This window comes from Schistocerca serialis, chromosome 7 (genome assembly GCF_023864345.2).
Source record: "Schistocerca serialis cubense isolate TAMUIC-IGC-003099 chromosome 7, iqSchSeri2.2, whole genome shotgun sequence".
Taxonomy (NCBI): Eukaryota; Metazoa; Arthropoda; class Insecta; order Orthoptera; family Acrididae; genus Schistocerca; species Schistocerca serialis.
Window position 1 is genome coordinate 521,444,750 of NC_064644.1, and position 22,158 is coordinate 521,466,907.

The following is a 22,158-nucleotide window of genomic DNA, read 5'->3' on the forward strand; positions in this document are numbered from 1 at the left end:
CTGATGCACCACATCTAACCCAGTCAGTTCTGATCCAATTCATTATGCACCAGTATCATTGAGGTACAGTAGAACCTTGAGTATCTGAATATTGGCCAACTGACCAACCATGTACCTGAATTGTTTCTGACTCGTGCATGCCCTCCACTGAGGGGCATGGCTCCCCTCTTCATCAATGCTGAGTTGCCAACAATATTAATAGTTTGCACTCTGTTACAGTGACTTGTGTTAACTTTGGTGCATAAAGTAAACTTATATTATAAATAGCTTAAACGTAAAAATATTGTCCTCTCTGTGAGAAATAAATACAAGATTAATAAAAGATTGGAGGAGTGTTATACAATGAAACACTGGGTCAGATGTGGAGCGACAGTGAACTAATCTGCAACCAAGTTACCTAATTAGCACAAGGTTGGTAAGACAAGAATTTTGGATATAAAAAAAACAAAAGACAAGCATCATCAGTTCTGTATCTCAGCTTGATTCTGCTGATGGATCAACAAGGTGTGAAACTATTAAGCTCACCATGAACACAGATCTAGAAGATGCTATTTACAAGTAGTTTACAGAAAAAAGATCACCAGGAGAACCTTTCTGTGGTCCCATTCTATGTGAAAATGCAGTTCTGTTTAATTAAAATGTTGGAGGGCTGCTGAATGTCAAAGCAATCACAGGCTGGTTAATATGCTTCAAGTCAAGACACAGCATTTGTAAGCTTCAAATACAAGGAGAAAAACTGTCTGCTGACTCTTCATCAGCTGATCCTTTCAAAATATGACTAAGAGATGTATTGAAGTAAGAAGCTTATGCTCTCAAAAATGTTTACAATGCTAATGAAACTGGGCTCAATTGGAAAACTTAGCCAAGAGAAACTCTTGCTTCACATCATGAATTAGCAGCACCTGGTCCTAAAATAAGCAAAGATTGTATACCTGCTATAGCTTGTGCTAATGCTACTGGTAGAGACAGACTGCCCATGCTCCCATGGGTAAAAGTACGAAACCGCATTACTTTTTGAAAAACATTACTGTATCTCCAATGACTATTGTTTACACCTCTGAAGAAGCACCTGGATGGATAATATGAATTTCCCAGAATGGTTTATCAAACAATGGAAGATCCAGGATGGAATGTAACAATATATATATAATATTAATAATATTGCCAGAATTGTTTATGGAAGTTTTTTTGTTGTCTGTTAAAGCACACCAGTTAAAGAATAGCAAAAACGAAAATTCTGAATGAACTGGTAATTCTGGGTTGTTTTTCATTCTTGTCCACTTGCTCACTCTTTACCTAATTGGATAGTGCCTTACTATCTCTAGGTTATGCAAGTTAAGTGCTTTGCACTATTCCTGCACTTCCTAATGTGTATGTTGTCCACATGTTCAGCAATGGCCATGATCTTATTAATGGTATTAGTGGACTATTACTAAGACATGACAGCCAATGGGCTAAATACACCCTGTGATGGGGTGTACTGCTTGATTGAGCTAATTATTGTAGTGTGGGGACTATTTACCCAACTGGAAGAGCATTATCCTGTGACTAAGCATCAAAGAGCTGAAACTGATGATCTGAGGACTGCTACAATGGTACGCCACACAGTTACTGTTAGCTTCTGGACACTACTGTTCCCAATTTTGAGTTTAGCTGCCACATTCCAGAGATGAATTTTGTGTGTCAGTGAACTGTATAGGTTCACACCAAGGTATTTTGGAGTGTAGCAATATTGGAGAATTTGACCTCTAAATGCGACATTAGGTTTGTACTTTACTTGTTTATTCTGTAGGTTGGAAAATTGATTGAATGGGCTATTGAGGATTTGGTTGAAATGAATTTTGTTTGAAGTATTCATCCAACATCTTCATGTCTGATGTTAGTGTTGCTTCAACTTCTCTCAAGCTTTCATTGTGAGTGGGCAAAGCAATATTGTCAGCATAAATACATGTATTGGAAGAAAGTAATGATAACACTGCCGTAACATGGAGGATGTTCATCATATAGCATTTCTACTGTCTGATGAGACTGTGAGGTTATGACCTGTTGGCCGATGTAGAGGAACCTCTTCATGACACATGCTACAACACAAGAGAACATATCACCTGTGTCATAGGATGGTTGTTGTGCGACATCAGCTGATGGTATATGATGCCTTCCATCTCTGTGGGGAAAGGGGATAATGATGTGGGGCAGTCATACTGAGGGCATGTTATATGATATATCTCTGTCAATAAAGTTGGGTATGAATTGTAGCTATGTTGCCACTACTTTTTATCCAACCCATATAAAATTACTAAACTTTGTTTCTGGAAGAGCATATCAATACAAATTAAAAGGGCAAGGCCAAAACAGAACCTTGGTGTTACCCTCACTTACTTTGTGAACTATACTTTTAGAACCTGAAAGTATCTATTGCTTAGCATGTTGCCAATTAAAATGGCTAGTTTCCAATGTGGAATGACCATGATCAAGCTGAGTAGGGGACTGTCACACCAGGTGGCATCACAGGCTGCAGTTAGGTCTAAGAAGACCTGCATGTCTGTTTTCTGCTTCCAAAAGCAGTTTTTGATACGAGTTGCTATTTTTAGCCCATCCTCTTCCATGTCTAACCCTGTTTGCTCTATAAGGATGTGTTTGTTGAAGGCTGAGCAGATTTGGTTACAAATGAGCCTCTCCAGAAGTTTGAACATGGTGCCAAGGGCAGCAACTGGGTGTTAGTTTTCAACTTTTGAGAAATATTAATTTGGCTTCAGTACAGCAATGATCTTAGTTTTCCTGAAGAGAAGTGGCAGATGGCCTGTCTTGATGTTTGAAAAGGTGCTGAGCTATTTGACAGTAGCAGGACCACAATGAAACAGAAATCCAGGGTAAATGTCATCAACAGCTGCTGCCTTTCTAGATTTCACATTGTTCATACCTTCCATGGTCTCTTCCAATTGAAAAGGGATGGAAAACTACATCTACATCTACATACATACTATCTAAAACACCATGTTTCTTTCCTGTTGCACTTGCAAAGAGATTGAGGGCAAAATGACTGTCCATAAGCCTCTGCACGAACTCTGATCTTTCTAATCTTATATTAATGGTCATTATGTGAAATGTACATTGGCAGCAGCAAAATCATTCTGTAGTCAGCTTCAAATGCCAGTTCTCTAAATTTTGTCAATAGTGCTCCTTGAAAAGACTGTTGCCTTTCCTCCAGTGTTTTGCATTTGAGTTCCTGAAGCGTCTCCATAATACTTGCATATACAAATGTAGCAGCCTGCCTCTGAATTCATTTTATATCTTCCTTTAATCTGACCTGGTACAGATCCCAAACAATTGAGCAGTATCCAACAATGGGTTGCACTCACGTCCTATAAGCAGAGTTCTTTACAGATGAACCACACTTCCCTAAAATTCTCCAATAAACTGAAGTCAACCTTTCACCTTCCCTACTACAATCCTTACATGCTCATTCCAAGTCATATTTCTTTGCAGTGTTACACCTAGAAATTTAATCAATGTGACTGTGTCAAGCAGCACACTACTAATGCTGTATTCGAACATTATGAGTTTGTTTTTCCTACCCATTGGCATTAACTTACATTTTTATACACTTAAAGCTAGCTGTGATTCATCACACCAACTGGAAACTTTGTCTAACAGGGGCACCATCAGAAGTGTTAATAACAGATCTTGATGGGTCACAGATATGTTGTTGAGGGACATGTCCTGAATGTGAGGCTATCCGCATTTTTAGCGATGGGCCTTGGTTTTCAAGAAAATTGATTTTGAAGTTCACTGTGCACTTTAGTATGCCTAATATTAGCCATGTTCCAACCAAGGGAGCATGGCACATAGGTTAAGGTCTACAGCTACCATGCTGGAGATACGGTGTTTGGGTTCTTTCTGTATTTTTGCTTTTTTTAAAATCAGAATAGTGTGACACTTTTCTATTTTATGTTGCAGAATGCAGAGTTCTTTACAGATGAACCACACTTCCCTAAAATTCTCCAATAAACTGAAGTCAACCTTTCACCTTCCCTACTACAATCCTTACATGCTCAGAATGCAAACAGTGTAAATTGTGTGAAATTATTAAGAAGTTTAAATTGCATACATTTGTCAAACAGAAAATGGACTGTCCATGCGGACATCCTGTGCGAACTCTGTGTACCGTGACTGTGTATCACCCTGGTCACTGCCTTTTTTTGGCTATGGCGATATAATTTCATAATAAACAGAGTTTCCATGGACAGTCCTCTGTGTATTATGCACATGTACAGCCATGGTCATGCAACCGGTGGTGACCTAGCTCCTGAACTGCTAGTTTGCATTTGTCTTCAATGTCCATTGCTCCCAACATGTTGTTAGTGCCGTGTGTGTCCAAAGAATACAGTGAAATGGACAACCCAAGTGTGTCTACAGAAGTGCAGCCAGAAGAAGATACATCATTGGTAGAGAGGTTGAATGAACAATCAAGGGACGAAATCACTAACACCATCAAATACACCAAAAAGCTGCTTCGCAATTTAAATCTTCTAACAAATGTACCGTCCAGCATGATTTCTGCAAATTCAGTTGCAATTGGCCGTAAGATATGTATTGCAATACAAGACCTGTTGGCCAGGAGATAGATGGCGATGAATTAATGAACATCAATGAAGAAGATGAGGTGCACGAATATGAAATGGTAAGTTTCACTTTTGTGTGAATGTTCTGTTTCTTGCAGGTGAATTGACATAATATAAAGCAGTACATAGGAGCAGAGGGAGATGGTAATTTCATAGACAATGAATTCGCACACGAGCCAGCATCAAAGTTAATGGATGAAAGAGAAACCTCTTTGACTGTAAATGAGCAATGTTTTCCAGTATCACTCTCGAAAACTCCGTGCTCCTGTAAGACAGTAGCTTTTATGAAATGTCCTTGGAGCTGAATAACATTGTGTTTCAGTTGCTTTTATGACAAATATCATCCAGATTTCTGTTGTGGAATAGCAAGCGATGCAGGTGATAGCAAGCAAGATTTTGTAATAATGACATCAAAATTAAATTACTATGGCAAAATTGAATATTTCTTAATAATTTCACACAGGGTACTCTTTTTGTTTTGAGCATGCAGTGAATTTCAAAATCAATTTTCTTGAAAACCAAGGCCCACCACTAAAAATTCGGGTAGCCTCTTACTCAGGGCATCTTCCTCTATAACATCTGAGACACAGCAAATCCATTATTTATGCTTCTGATGGTCCCCATGTAAGTCATCTTGTATCCTCCTACAGCCACTCAACAGTGACACCTTCCCACACACCACAGCATCATCAGAAAAGAGCTACTGCTTACCCTGCCTGCCAGATCATTTCTGTCACACTTGTCTGGGGCACTCCTCATTATACCTTTGTCTCTGATGAATGCTCACCATTGATGTCAACATACTGGGTTCTGTTTCTTATGAAGTCTTCAAGACACTCACACAGTGGGAACATATTCTGTATGCTTATACCTTTGTTAACAGTTGGCAGTGTAGCACCATGTCAGATGCTTTATGGAAATCTAGAAACATGGAATCCACCTGTTGCCCTTCCTTCATGGTTTGCAGGATCTCCAGTGAGAAAAGGGCAAGTCGGGTTTTTGCACCAGTGATGTTTTCTAATATTGTGCCAATTTGTGGACAGAAGATTTTCCTCTCAAGGAAATTTATTATATTCAAACAGAGAATATGTTCAAGTATTCTACAGCAAACTTATGTTAATGATATTGGTCTGTAGTTTTGTGGGTACCCTTCCTTTAACATTTCTTATATATGGGAGTTACCTGCACTTTTTTCCAGTTGCTTGGCACTTTGTGATATGTGAGCTAAGTAAAGACACAATGCTGTAGAGTACTATTTGTAAAATCAATCTGGAATTCCAGCAAGACCTGGCAAAACTCAGCTATTTGTGGAGCAGACCATGTAGTAGGAACTGTACTGTCTCCCCACTATCTTCAGATTCCCAAGAGGCCTGTAACTGTCTCCATTCCAGCTGGAAATGCATTATTTGTGGTAATCTCTCAGTATGCATCATTTTTCTGCACTTTTCAGTACTCCAATGAACCTGTCATAGTTAGTGAACATCATGTTGACAACCATTTGCTCAGAAAATTCAGACCATTTGGCTTTTTTGGAGTTCCATTTTGATTTTTATGTGAGAATGATTGGATAATGCTGACAATTTAAGAATTTGGCTAGGTCTCTGTAGCATACCTCGTTGGGTGTGTTTGTGGGCTGTGTGGTAAAGCATAAAAAATGTTCAAATGTGTGTAAAATCTTACGGGACTTAACTGCTAAGGTCTTCAGTCCCTAAGCTTACACACTACTTAACCTAACTTATCCTAAGGACAAACACATAGACCCATGCCCGAGGATGGACTCGAACCTCCGCCGGGAACAGCTGCACACTACATGACTGCAGCGCCTTAGACTGCTCGGCTAATCCAGCATGTTGGTAAAGCATAGGGCAGGGGATGTGTTGTATGATGTCAGGATTAAATATTGCGTGGCAGCTTGAGATCTCAACCCAGCTTTCAGTACTCTGTTCCTGACAGTTTGTGATGATGCTCTACCTCTAGCCTGCACTATGATTTGTACTGTTGCTAGCTTTCTATTCACCAAAGCCAGTCAAATAATCTTATGATCTTCTCATTGTGTGGTCTTTCTGAGTGGAGATGTGCATACACTTCTTGCCACATTGTAGTCCAGAGTCCATATTGCCACCACTCTTCTTGCACCAATTGCACTTTTCTATCTGTCAATGGTCTCTCCATTGGTATCATGCTCCATAATGTGTCTCACTCTAATGATTCAACCTTCCTCAAAACCTGAAAGATGGTCATAAGCTGCATGTGCATGTCTGCTGGCTGCACTGTGTTGTGATATCCAACTGAAAAGTTACAGCAATACTAGACGCATCCAGTAGCCATCATATACCAACACAATTCTTCATCTGTAAGAATAACTCTTTTTTGGGATTGAAAGTAAGCTTGTGTAGGTATGAAATTGTAATCAATATACTCAACAGGCATGGAAATACTGCAGTGTGAGCTTGGTAGTGTTTGATCAAGGTGTTCATGGTGTAATACTTCGCATTTTCATCAGTATAACTTGACACTTCTTTTACAATGTTGAAGTTATGTGCAAAACAAAATTACACAGTCTGGTTATTCAATTAGTCTGTGCTAAAGAAATGCTAAACAGACTGCCCCCAACAATCTCTTCCACATAAAACATAAGATGAAAATTACTTCAGTGCTTCTCATTATTACGAAATTCAGGCCCATATAAATTAATTACATTGTAGCTCTTTTAAAAGCTTTTTTATGTTATAATTCTTGATATCTACTTATAATTAACAATATTCCAACTTCTTATGAACTTAACATTTTTTGTCACACACACACACACACACACACACACACACACACACACACACATACACACACAGGGTGGCAAGAAGCAATCCGAAAAGCTTGTGAGGATGTTTTATGGTAGGTTGTTCTGAGAAATAATTGTTAAGGAAAAATGATGTGTTGTGCTGTTTCTGAGTTCATTATTGAAGTTAGCTAATCAGGCAATTATGTGCACAAAGTCAAGTGGCCCACCAAAGTCAGTTACTGTCATTTGTTCTCATACCATAGATGGTAGTGCGGCAGACTGCTCAGCTTTTTGCTTGGGTTCAATTCTTAGTACTATCCCATGACCAAGTTGTGTATTGTTCTTTTGTTTGATTTTAGGAAACCAAACGAAGAAAACATTTGGCGACACCATCTTGGTGGGCCACTTGCATTTGCATGCATAACGGCATGATTTACACTGTGTGTGTGTGTGTGTGTGTGTGTGTGTATTATATATGAGTTTAAGTGTGGCCTCTGTGTTTCCCTTGAGAGCTACTGAGAAGTGAAACCAAGCCACCACACTAGAGGTATGATGTGATGTGATGTCTATTTTGTTTGTGAAGTACATAACAATAAAAGTATAGCACATATTACATCAGATACACAATAACAATAAAAGATCATTTATTTGCAATACTGAACTATTCCCATATGAACAAAAAATTATCATACACCTTTCTGTTATCCTGAAGGTTTTATTGCACAACTGCACACAAAACATATCATTTTTGCACATTTCTATAAACATTTCAGGCCCACACACGTCTTGTCCTTTGTGGCTGTCTATGGCAAAATTGTCATGCCAGAAAACACACAGAAAAAGATGAATATTTCAAATTACATATGTCTGGTTTTGATAGTTACATTAAAGTTAAGAAATGTCATGAGCTATGTGACCGAGAACTATGCTGTCCATTTCCTGTGGACAAGAAGTTATCAAAAATTCAAGAAAAGCACTAGCAAATATTTGTATGGTTCTGTATATATACTTTTTACATGCTCTACTTGTTACAGATAGACAATCTGATCTCCTACAGCAATTAACCCTTTCAGAGCTGAAATTTTTTCTGGTGTAAGGAAATTTTATCTTAATGTGGTAACACTCTTAGGTGATTTATTAATTATTTTAGATGTGAGCTCTATACAAAAATATGTATCCATTTTCAAAACCTATTTTGTGCTCTGGGTTTCATTTTATGGACTTGTAGGAAGTGTACTCAGGATAATAGTTATGTATAATAACATCTAACAGGTCCATATGAATATATTTTATTGTCCTGTGAGGTACAAAGCGTGTTGTCACTAACATTAATCAGAGCAAACTAACTGTAGGTCCAGAGAGCTTAGTTGAGCTACCTCAGGACAACTTATTGTTTCAGGCAACTCCATGGAGCTATGTCCCAACATACTGTGATAACTAGTTATAAAATATTCTCTGTTGTAATAAATAGTAAAATGATGATTCAATAAATACCATGCAAAATAACAGTATTCAATTATACAGTGGAATGTAGCAAACCAACCACATCTGTATATTCTGGTTGTCATGAGCTGCTGAGCACTGCTACACTGACTTGCTGATATTTTCATATGATGCCCAACAATTGGCATCACTTGCACATCATGAAAAGGGTGAACATTCAGACGCATGTACCTCAAATTTCCATTGGGGAAAAATACTTCTGTTGCAACTGTGACACAGTAAAAAGCAATGTACACAATGTACACAAAGGGTCTGAAAGGTATAAGACTCACAAAAAATTCTTCTTCAAGCTGCTAAATAAGTGTCATGGTAAAATATAAGTAAAGTTAAAAACTTTTAAATGTGATTCACAGTGTATGACAATATGTGAGAGGCCATCAGTGTATTTTGTTCACCATATTAAGTAACAGGCTGCCTTTGGTAACAATAATACCATACAGAATAACTATAAATTGATGGTTGTCATCCTTCACACACAAAGAAACAGTATAATCTGCACAGATACAGAAAGTAATCAATCATGTGTGATCCAAATATGTCTTATGAACTAATATAAAATTTGTATGTTTCTTTGTTTAATAGAACAAATCACATGTGAGTGTGGTCTGTATTATTAACACATAGCTATGGAGGGACACTGAAGTAATTATGTATTTTTAAAGCAACATGCAACTATCAGAATGTGTTTCCAAAATCACATCAGAAAGTAGTCAAAGAAAACTCTGCAGATTTGTAACATCTGTTAATATCAGATGAACTTCAAAGTCAGAAACTAATTATTACATCTACAATAGTGTTCCTCTTTGAGGCAAAAACTTAAAGTGACAGAAGGAGACATCACAGATAGCATTTGACAAATATTCAGCAGAGGGTGAGAAAGGCGAGTCCAGGTAGAAGTCTAGGTACAGACTGCTTAGATCAGGTAGACACAATGAGCAATAATGACATAGTGCTCAGCTCGGCATGTAGCAAGCATAACTGTAGCAGCCACAGGGTTAAATAATAATAAACTATACAGTGTTAGAGATACATTATTAACTATGAATATTATGAAAAAACATTCTTTTACAAATCACAAATTGAACTGATAATGTCTCATTTATGTCCACATACATGAATTACCAGCAGTTAACATACAAAAATAGATAATTATATCTTTATTTAAGAAGTAGCAATATTCTTGATTGCAGATGCACAGGTATCAGACAATTGTGGTGGCATCATACGTTCCACTACCTCCTTGTTGTGTCAGCTGCAGCTCAAGAAATCACTAATTCAAAACTCTCAAATATACATAATTTAATTCAGGGCTTCCCAATGTGTGGTCTGCGGACCTCTTAGGGGTTCGCCGGCTCTTTCTCAGGGGTCCGCTGCCACCTTTCACCAAATCGTGTAAAATAATGAGTAAAATTATTGAATAAAAATGTGAAAATCAAATTCAGAACTATTTTTTTTTGTGTGTGTGTGTGTGAAAAACATGTGTACTTTTACTTCAGGTCGTATTCCCAAGCAGCCTTTGTGGTTCCTAAGTGAAAACACATACACAGTTTAGTGCCGGAGAATGTGCCTCTCTGATCAACTGTTTTGCAACAATATAGAACTGGAAAACGGCTTTATAAAAGCAGATTTCCAGAATCGATTTTGAAGTGTTTACCTGACCAAAGTGGAACTGGAACATCAGCTTACAAAATTCGGTTTTGAAAATGCATGTAAACTGGGTGAATGTGTTCCCACACATTGCACAACAGATGTCACAACTGTCCTTTAAAGGGAATTCCTTGGCCTCTTTTCTTTTGTGATGTGTTTGTATCCCGAATCATGGGTCTGCCTCTTTTCTTCACTGCCGCGTGAAATGGCGGCGCAGTCTACGGTGCCATGTCATGGATTGCGCGGCCGCTCCCGCCGGAGGTTCGAGTCCTCCCTCGCGCATGTGTGTGTGTGTGTGTGTGTGTGTGTGTGTGTGTGTGTGTGTGTGTGTGTGTGTCGTCCTTAGTGGAAGTTAAACTTGAGTTAATAGTGTGTAAGACTAGGGACTGATGACCTCAGCAGTTAAGTCCCATAGGCTTTACATATATTGCAAAATTTTTCTTCGGATTTCACGAGAAACCACACACACACTCACACACACACACACACACACACACACACACACACACACACACACGTGACTGTTATGAAATATGCATACACAACAGTAACCAAACAGTGGAAGTTAACAGACCACAAGCAGCAGCTTGTCAACAGCGAACAGTTTGGACATGACGTCGATTGCTCTTGGAGGAAGGCAGCTCCAACGTGTGAAATGTCAATTACCAAGTGATTTTAATCAGGCTATAGTGTGTTCAACAAAGGGAGGAAATCCACTAGTAAGTGTCTGGATACAGTAGGAATTCAAACTGGATCGTTAATTTCAAGTTTCATTCATCTCTAAACCAAAGACTGTTGATACTTCACGGGGGGAGGGGGGGGGGGGGGGGGTCATTCGAAACATGGCCCTTGCGTTAAGAGCTTTCAGTTACCATGGGTTTCGCTCTGAAATTTAAAGTTACTGTGCTCTTGACTGCCTAGGGGTCCGCCATGGATTTTCAATTTTCAATTGAAGAAGGGGTCCGCTGGCTGAAAAGGTTGGAAAGCCCTGGGATAGATGAAGAAACTGATCAGCTAGTGGTGGTAGAACACACATATAAAAGAAGGTTAGAAGGTTGTAATTTGGCAAGCTTTTGGAGCCAGTGGCTCCTTCTTCAGGCAGAAGGGTTGAAGGGGAAGGAAGAGGGGCGAAGGAAAAGAACTGGAGAGGTCTAGGAAAAGGGGTAGATTTTGGGAAAGTCACTCAGAACCACAGGTCAGGGGAGACTTACAGCATGGGATGAGAAGAAAAGATTGATTGTTGGGGACTGCATTGGATGATATTTGAAAACCTGAGAGCTTAAAGGTGGAAGACAGGGAAATATGCAAGACAGAGGTCACTGCAGTGTAATCTCTGTCTTGCGTATTACCCTGACCTGTTTGCTACTCACCATACAGAGGAGATGTTGAGTCACAGACAGTACAATATATATCTTTTACACTCAGATGTTTGTGATAATCAGTCTAGATCATCTTCAAGTCTAAGTAATTGCTTCAGAGACATGTCTTGTTCACTCTGTGTACTCTGATATGTATTTTGAGTAGACAAGATGGGTTGTTGATGCCATTACTTAGGCCTGAATATGATCCAGAGTGATCAAAACATGTAATGAAATTAAAAAATTGTGCAAGTGAGAATTGTCTGAATTATTTATTTTAAAATGATAAATTTTATATACATAATAATGTGATGACATTTATTCAGTGAAAATTTTCACTGGTTGGATAACTCAAACCAATTTAAGTAAGAAAATAACTACAGGAGTGTTTGATGGAGTGGATAAAAGTGATGTAATCACCAGTTATAAACAAGAACTCATTAGCAGGAAAGTTCTTTGTGAACTGCATATTTTGCTTTGTTTCAAGATGTGTTATGTATTTGTAAGAATCAACTATGTAATTATATTCCATATGTGTGCACTCATGCAGAAGTTTTGCTGTTGTATTTCAGTTGATGCTAATCGTGTAAAGTTGGATATTGTTGATGGCGATCCATCATCCGACTATATAAATGCATCTTTTATTCAGGTAATTTTCTGTTATTTCAACAAGAAACTACCATAAATAAATTATTTAATATTTGATGACAATATTATGAAAAGGGTAGACTACTACTTACCAATAGAGGAGATGCTGAATCACAGACAGGCACACAAAGAGACTGCTGTAAATACAAGCTTTTGGCCAAAAGGCCTTCTTTTAATGTAGAATATGTACACACATTCATGCAAAAATAACTTGCATACACATGACCATTGTGTGTGGCCAAAGAGGCTGTGGCTTTCAATTAAGAGATAGAGACATATAAACTGACACAAGCAGTTGGGACAATAATATGAATAAAGTGGCTATGTTGTATTTAACACAAAACATTACCCAGATATTGTGTTTGACTTTTAAAACCATTGCAAAATGTCCAGAAATATGTATCTTAACAGGAAGAAAATATCAAGGCAGAAATGGCATAAGTATGAAGGACTTTTATAAATCCTTGAACTGACATCTAGGGAGAGGAACTGAAAACTAGAAAAATCTGAATGAATATTGGTGGCTCATAACCAAAGTAAATGCACTCCTCCAGCTGCCACTTGTAACTCTACCAACCTCTCTTTAATAATGAATATCCAAAAGTCTAACTGATATGATCTAAGCAGTGTTTCTACTGTAATAAACATAGTTTTTAACACTCTGTTCAGTATTGTGATGAGTGTAAGTTACCCCAAAAAAATTATACATAACCTGTTGTTTTTGTTGCTGCCTCCACCTTGTTGAATTCTTCATTAAAAATTTGCATGATTCTGTATTTGCATGTGGAAACTATGTAAATAAAAGATTCAGGTGTATTTTCAAATTTATCATTATTTATTTGTTCTTGACATGATATAAACAGCATTTCCAAAAGACTGACTGTCCAAAGCACATCAAGACAAAACACTGATATAAAAACACTAAGATAAAAAACTGAGCTAAAAAAACTGCAGCAGTAGACACACATACCCACATGCACACACACACACACACACACACACACACACACACACACACACACAAGTGCAACTTGCACACACATCTGCAGTTTCAGAGAGCTGAAACTACCAGCTCTCTGAGACTGCAGACGTGTGTGCAAGTTGCGCTTGTGTGAGTGTGTGTGCATGTGTGTATGTGTGTCTACTGCTGACAAAGGCCTTAATAACCGAAAGCTATGATTGTGTGAATCTTTTTATTGTTCCTATCATGACTCAGCATCTCCGCTATATGGTGAGTAGCAACTTGCCTTCTCTTAAATTATATAAACATGTATATAAGTCTTATTATGTTTGAAAAACTTACTGCTCTTGTTTCTTACTGTGTCATCCGTCATCATAGCTGATGAAATGTGTGTCCAACCATCAGCTACTGTTGTGCCTTGTATATTGTTTTAAATCATCTTTTTTATCACCTTTTCATTCTTATCTTCTCACATACTCTTGAAATCATTTCCAAATAAGTTAGTTAATTTGAGATATTTTGCATTTTTACTGTACCATTTGCTTGAAACTCCAACTTTGTCTTTAATAGCTTCTTTGTTCTACTTTAGATTTTTCTTTTGTTTTGCTTCCCTCATATACACAAAACCTTTTGTGCAGTTTCGACATTTTGTTGATGTAGGACCAGCAACCCTTTTGTTTAATTAAGAGTTTATTACTTCTGTCACAGTTGCAGTACATGTATTTTAATGGCTTGTTTCAAACTGACTGGGCCATCCTCAAGTCTGACCTACTGAGGCAGCACTGCAGTGGTTTGAAGTTAATCACCAAAATATACATGCTGCAACTGTAAAAATGTTAAGAAATGATAGTTGCTACTCACCATGCAGTGTAGATGCTGAGTTACATGTAGGCACAACAAAAAGAATGTCAGAAAGTGAGCTTTCAGACAGCAAGGCCTTTGTTGGAAATAGGAAATGTACACAAAAACTTATGCAAATGCAACTCACACACATATAAACACAGTCTCTGGCTGCTGAAGCCTGACAGCAAGCAGCAGTACATGATGGGAGAAGCAACCAGGTGGTGGACGTAAGAAGGAGGCTGGGGCTGGTAAGGGGAGGGATAGCAAGTAGGGGTGGGAATGGTAAAGTGCTGCTTGTAGGAGCATACAGGGGTGAGGTGGAGAGAGGACAGGGCAGCTAAGTATAGTGGGGATGTTGGACAGAGGGTAAGGTTGGGGGGTTAGTAGAAAAGGAGAGAAGTAAAAAGATTGTGGGTGAACTGGTGGAACAGAGGGCTGTGTAGTGCCAGAATGGGAACAGAGAAGGGGCTAGTTGGGTAAAGAGAATTACCAATGAAGGTTGAGGCCAGGAAGGTTACGGGAACATAGGATATACTGCAGGAAGAGTTCCGCTGGGCACATTTCAGAAAAGCTGGTGTTGGTGGGAGGGATCCAGATGGATCCTGTGAAGCAGTCATTGAAATGAAGAACATCATATTGGGTGGCATGCTCAGCAACATGGTGGTCCAGCTGTTCCTTGGTCACAGTTTGTCGATGGCCTTTCATGCAGACAGAGAACTTGTTGTGTCTCATGCCCACGAATGCAGCACAGTGGTTGCAGCTTAGCTTGTAGATCACATGAATGGTTTCACACATAACCCTGCCTTTGATGAGATAGATGATGCTTTTGACTGGACTGGAGTTGGTGGTGGTGAGAGGATGTATGGGACAGGTCTTGCATTTAGGTTTATTACAGGGATATGAGCCATGAGGCAAGGGGTTGGGAGCAGGGGTTGTCTAGGGATGGACAAGGATATTGTGTATGTTTGATAGGTGGTGGAATGTCACTGTTGGAGAGGTGGGATTGATAGTGGGTAGGACATTCCTCATTTCAGGGCATGATGAGTGGTAGTCGAAATCCTGGCAGATAATATGATTCAGTTGTCCAGTCCTGGGTGGTACTGAGTCATGAGGGGAATGCTCCTCTGTGGCCAGATGGTGGGACTTTGGGAGATGGTGAGTGACTGGAGAGATAAGGCTCAGATGTGCTTTTTTACAAAGTTGAGAGAGTAATTACAGTCTGTGAATAGGTTGGCATAGGATGGTGCCATGTGGGTGCCCATAGCCATACCCTGGATTTGGTTGTACATAATAGCTTCAAAGAAGAAGTAGTTATGAGTGAGGATATAGTTGGTCACAGTGACTGGGAAGGAGGTTGTAGGTTTGGAATCTGTCAGAAATTGGGAAAGGCAATATTCAATAGCAGTAAGGCCTTGGGCATTAGAGATGATAGTGTAAAGGAAGGTGGCATCAACAGCAGTGAACAAGGCACCATGTAGTAAAGGAACAGCAACTGTTGGGAATAAATGGAGGAGATGGTTGGTATCTTTTATATAGGAGGGTAAGTTGTCAGTAATATGCTGAAAGTGTTGATCTATGAGAGCAGAGATTCTTTCAGTGGGGATACAGTAACTGGCCACAGTGGGGTGTCCTAAGTGGTTGGGTTTATGGACTTTACAAAGCATGTAGAATGTAGTGTGGGGTGTTGTAGGGGTGAGGTGAGAGATGGACTCCAGGGAGAGGTTCTGGGATGGGCCTAAGGATTTGAGGAGAGACTGGAATGGGGTCACTGTGGCAGGGTTTGTAGGTGAATGAATCTGACAGCTGGTGGAGACCTTCTGTCAGGTAATCCTAGCAATTCAAAACAATAGTGGTGGAGTCTGTGTCAGCAGGTAGGATTATGTTGGAATCAGTTTTTACTTGGTGGATTGCAGTTCTTTCTGTTAGTTTGCTTGTTTAGGGATCTGGGGAATGGTGGTGAGGCTAGGTTTGAGGTTAAGAAATTCTGGAAAGTTAATAGGGGGTGATTTGAGGGCAGTAGGAATGGTTCACAGTTGGACGGAGGAGTGGACTGAATCAGGAATTGTTCAGAATTGGTCTTTGGCTGAGTAGTTCTTTAACAAATCCTGCAAGACTGAATTTGGGAGTGGGGCAGAATGTGAAATCTTTGGAAAGGACTTACACATCTGTGACGCTAAGGCTGTTGGAGGAAATGTTCGTGAGTGTGTTTGGGGGCTGTTTAGGTTCTGGATTTTGTATAGTGGTGGGAGGGAGTTTTTGAGAGGGGAGTGAATATAGAAAGTCTGTGAGGCAGGGTTTGTCAGCTATGAGGAGATGTGGGGGATGATTGGAGGTTGTCGTAGAGGTGGTGGATAGTGTTAGTTCATGGTGGGTATAGGAAAAGGGTAGAGAGTTTTTTAAGGTGATGTTGAGCATGTTGATCAGGTTCCTGGACAATTTCCTAATATTGCTCCATTCTGTCCTGGATTTATCATTGTTTCAGTTTGTACTGCAACTATAACAGATTTGTAATAAATTAGTCATGAAAACCTTTTGTTGTATGTATTAGTATGTTTGATAAATAATTATCCCTTTCCTCTACATTCTACATTAATGAGATGCGGAACATGCTGTTTAATTTGATCATTTATACTTCACTATACTTAAGTAAATTCTCATAGTGTATCTTTCTGAAATCCTCTCTGATGACTCTCTTCCTTCTAGCATTGTATCAAATTTTACTCTATATCTTACAACTCTATAATCACTTGCAATTCTAAATGGGTTTAGGACCATCATCATATTCTATAGTATTTGATCATAATAATCAAAAGACAATATCAGAAAAAGATGACTAGTTCTGCTGAAGAAATCTCAGGGGCTATTATAATACTTTTGGAAGACAATACAACTGTCTTCCACCCCCTCCAACTTTACATTAATGCTGACAACTGAGGACAGAGAAATGATAGAATCTTTCAATAAGCTTTTAACTTTCAAGAACTCAGGAAACTTTTGAAAATCAATACAAACTTTCAAATATGTATAATTTTAAACTGCCTAGTATTCACCGATGGCCTTTCTCTCCTGTCCAACAACATTCTGGAAACCTGTCAACAAGTAAATTACTACAGGAAATAACATAGAAACTCAGGTCCAGCATATCATTTGGGAGCGGAGGATGGACTGCATTTTCTTAGTATTCTACCAATCAGCTTAAATCTTCCACCTGCCCCCCCCTCTCCCCCCTGTCCCCATTCTTAATTGATTCACCTCTTGCACCCAAATATGCCTATAATGATGATATAAATGTAATATAGAAAATAAGTTTTCTTGCATCATGAAGGATTCATATGAACAGTAATTATAATCATACTCACTGAAAATTCAGGAACATATCACATTCTAATTTTAAATGTAGTTGTCACTATGTGTGTGTTACCTTCCATATCTTGTGAGTAGCATTTGAACAACTTTGTAACAACAAAACAATCATTTTTTGACAATATCATGTAACTGGAAAAATAAAAGAATGTACTCACCAAGTCTCAGCAGAACACACACATAAAAGAAGGTTATAGTTAGGTAAGCCTTTGGAGCCAGTGGCTCATTCTTCAGGCAGAAGGGTTGAAGGGGTAGGAAGAGGGGTGAAGGAAAAGGACTGGAGAGATCTAAGAAAAGGGTAGATTTTGGGAAAGTCATCCAGAACCATGGGTCAGGGGAGACTTACCGGATGGGATGTGACTCATCCTGTCCAATAAGTCTCCCTGACCTGCAGTTCTGGGTGACTTTCCCATAATGTACCCATTTTCATAGAACTTTCCAGTTCTTTTCCTTCAGCCCCCTTCCTTCCCCTTCAACCCTTCTGCCTGAAGAAGGAGCAACTGGCTCTGAAGGCTTGCCTAACTATAACCCTCTTTTATATGTGAGTGCTTCTCCTGCTTGGTGAATAGATTTGAACAACTTTCATAGATAAATTAAATTCACCATCAGTTATATGGGGCATTCAAAAAGAAACAAGCCGGAGGCAATAGTACGGAAACCATTACCTGTATGTTAGAAGTATCAACCCTGGCTGTTGGACACTTGTCCCACTTTGAGACATGGTGGTGAATGGCTGTCTCATAATATTCCTGGGGCTGCGATGTTAACCAGTTCTGTACGTACAGCTGGATGTCATCGTCCGAGGTGAATCGTTTGTCCCAATACTGACATTCTTCTTTGGTCAAGATGGCCCCTTCTGATTCACTTCCTGCAGCACAGGACAACAGTGAATGCCCAGAATTACTCACAAACCTTGACCATACTTCAACAAGCGAACAAATCAAAATGATCTGACAATCTCACCCGTGGGGTCATTCTGCTTCACGACAATGCAAAGCCTCATACAGACACACAGTCGTGGCACTCCAGCAGAAATTCTAATGGGAGGTTCTCGGCCACCCACTATACACTACAGACCTCTCTCTCTCTGTGATTATATCATTTTTGGTCCCCTTAAAAAGGCTCTGAGGGGCAAATGATTCATCTCAGACATCGACATCCAGCTGTACTGGTGGAACTGGTTAGCATCGCAGCACCGGGAATTTTATGAGACAGCCATTAACTGCCTTGTGTCACAGTGGGAGAAGTGTCTCAACAGCCAGGATCAATACTTCTAAAATATAGGTATGAGTTTCTGTAATTATGCCCCCGGCTTGTTTCTTTTTGAATGCCCCTTATATTATAATCAGCTAGTAACTTTCTTTCTTTTTTTCTACATTGGTGTTGTCAGTCATGAAAGCACAAGTATCATCATTGTGATATACATATTTTTCCTAATTGCCACATCAGTACTGCTCACCAATTAATTAGTTTTTATGATCAATGGCCCACTTCTATCTACATTACCTGATTTTCTTACCTGCATGTTCAATGAATGCATGCATATACAGTTTCTATTCATTAACTGAGTTTGTGTAAAATCAAAGGTTACTAGCATTTATGGGAATTAAAAGAAGTTCTGGGGCAAGAAATCTGCTTTAAGTTCCTTCCACACAAATCATTACAAGACTTTTGGCTTTGTGCAAGTTGGTAGTATTACATATTCTTTCATAAAATGATAAGTTTATTACCTTACAATGTAATTTTATAGAAGGCTAAAGATAAAAAATATATACTTTTTTTACATTGGCCACTTCTCTCATAAGAATGAAAAAAATGGTCCATGCAGACTGTAATCAATTTATTGTCTGTACTATTAGCTAATTTTGACCATTGGTCATTTTCAGGCACTTATCACAAGCCTCAATCTTCAGATAATATTGAACTAAGGGACATAACCTTATTTAGTTTCTGTTTAGTTCTGTTTTCCAGTAAGACTATAGATTATTTAAATCTGTAATGGAGCTTTCTTTGCTTTGTTCAGAATTTTCTAATGAATTTGTTGAACCATGTCACATGTTTCCCATCCATTATAATGTTGTATGACTCATAATTATCTGTTCAGTAACAGCAAGTTACACACATGCTGATGGGTACTTGGCCCGGTTTATGTACTTCAGGAGATACATAAAGGATGCTCCTCAGAAAGAGTACAAGCTAGCTTAAATCTGTATTCCAGAGCAAAATCCAGTCCACATCATATCAAAGTTCCACCTATGGCAAATAAAGTCCACAATATTGACACCAGTGTCAAACCAGTAACACACTTGCTGCATACTCCCCATATTGTGTAGCATCTGACTTAGACTGGCTCTGGGCCAGCTTATGTGCTGAATTTTGGTGTAGTCCCATCAGAGGGCACTCCTGATGACCAGCATCCTCTGGGTAGTGGCACAATATCAGTCAGCAGTAATATAATGCCAGTTATCAGTTATTTTATTTCAGTAGTGATGTCAGCTGGCAGCAATACAGTCTGTTACATTTCTTGAAAAATATTAGATTTATAACAACAAAAATAATCAATTTTTGATAACATAATGTAATTGGATAGATAAAAAATTACATTATATTAGTAATATTAGATTGATAGCTCCTCTACATTTTTGTCTGTGTTGAAAATTAACAGTCAGTTTATTGTCACATTATGCTTACACCTTCATAAAACAACATCTATACACTGCAAACCACCATGAGGCTGTTGTTGTTGTTGTTGTTGATGTTATTGTTGTATTTATTGGTCCTGTTGCCTACAAAGCAGCTTATGCATAAGACATTGGACATGTCAATTATAAATATGCAGCTGAAAGTCATTTCTAGGCATAAGTATTTAAGGTTACAGTAATATACTCTATACGTAAGTATTTAGGCCTATATAACACACTTCACAAATTTAAATATTCTTCAATGGAGTAAAAGCAGTGATGCTGTCAATATGATTTAGGGATTTTCCAAAGGTACTGTCCTCAGTAATATCTTTTATGTTTTCAGGAAGTTTGTTATAAAGCTTAACTACCATGTGAATAGTATCTTTTTGGCACAGATCTGTGCTGATTTGGGTTATATGTAAGTTTCTGTTTTGTCTGGTAAAATGATCTTGTATATCACAGTTTTTTTCAGTCTGCAGTCCTTACCTATTAATTTATTACAAAGAATAAAAGGGTTTTCATAATGTATGCACATGGTAGTGGAGGAATACCAGATTTCTTAAACAGAGGTTTACAAGTCTTGCCCCCAAACAAGATTCTAATGGCCCTTTTCTGTAGTTTAAAAGTGCTATTAACTGTTTTAGCATTTTCTCAGAAAGTGACCCCATATCTAATACGAGAATGAAAGTAGGCATGATATGCATTCATTGCTTTTTTCTCACTACAGCATGATTTTAGTGAGCAAAGAAGGTGACATGTTTTGCTCAGTTCTGCATTGAGATATTCAATATGCTTATTCCATTTGACATTGCTATGCAGCCAAAGTCCTAAGAATTTGGTTTCAGTATTGTTACCAACTAGTTCATCATTGATAGAGACCAATGGGATAAACATGTTCTTGTTAGGAGAATTGTGGAATTTTAGTGAAATGGTTTTTTACTGTTTATTACAACCTTATTATTCTTTGCCCAGTTACTGACTGCTGTAACTGTTCATTGCTGTCGCCTTTTAGTAGAATTGTGGTATCATCTGCAAATATGATTGTTTTATGTGCATTAACATTTCAGTTTAGATCATTTATGTACAGCAGGAACAGATGGAGTCCCATTACTGATCATTATGGTACACCACTTTTAATTTGTTTATAGTCAGATAAGTGTTCAGACACAGTTTTTAGTTCGATATTTGTGTGCTTGATGCACACTGTTTGCTTATGATCAGTCAGGAAGGAGCTGATCCATTTTTTGGACAGACCTCAAGTATCATACCTTTCAAGCTCTTATAGCAGAATTTTATGATCCACCATGTCAAAAGCTTTTGACAAGTCAATAAATACTCCTGTTCATTCCTGCTTTTTGTCCATCAGGTTTAGGATGGATTTGCACTTATAAGTAACACTTGCCATTGACGCCTTATTTCTGAATCCATGTTTTTCATGACATAGAATGCTGTTTTTATTTATAAATTTCACAAGTTTGTCGTACACAACCATTTTAAATACATCAGAGATGTGAGGAAATTGTGATGGGTCTGTAGTTATTTACATTAGCTTTCTCACCTTTTTAGTATACTGGATTAACTTTTGATATTTTCAATACATCAGGGAAAGTGCCTGACTGAAGTGAGCAGTCACATAAGTGAGTGAGTATTTAAATTAGGTTTGATGCACTCTTCATTAATATTATTGCAGGTATAACATCACTGCCTGCAGGGTTGGAATTCTTTAGTCCTTTCATTGCTTTAGCTACTT

General features: G+C 38.5%; 1 protein-coding gene across 2 annotated transcripts in view; it reads left to right on the forward strand.

Moving 5' to 3' along the window:
• LOC126412247 (phosphatidylinositol phosphatase PTPRQ-like) overlaps nt 1-22,158 on the forward strand; it is a 452,520-nt gene that overhangs the window by 296,362 nt on the left and 134,000 nt on the right. For both annotated transcript variants that reach the window (XM_050081743.1, XM_050081744.1), the window contains one exon: nt 12,482-12,558. In XM_050081743.1, coding sequence (XP_049937700.1) covers nt 12,482-12,558 — 77 coding nt within the window. The remainder of the gene's footprint in view (nt 1-12,481; nt 12,559-22,158) is intronic.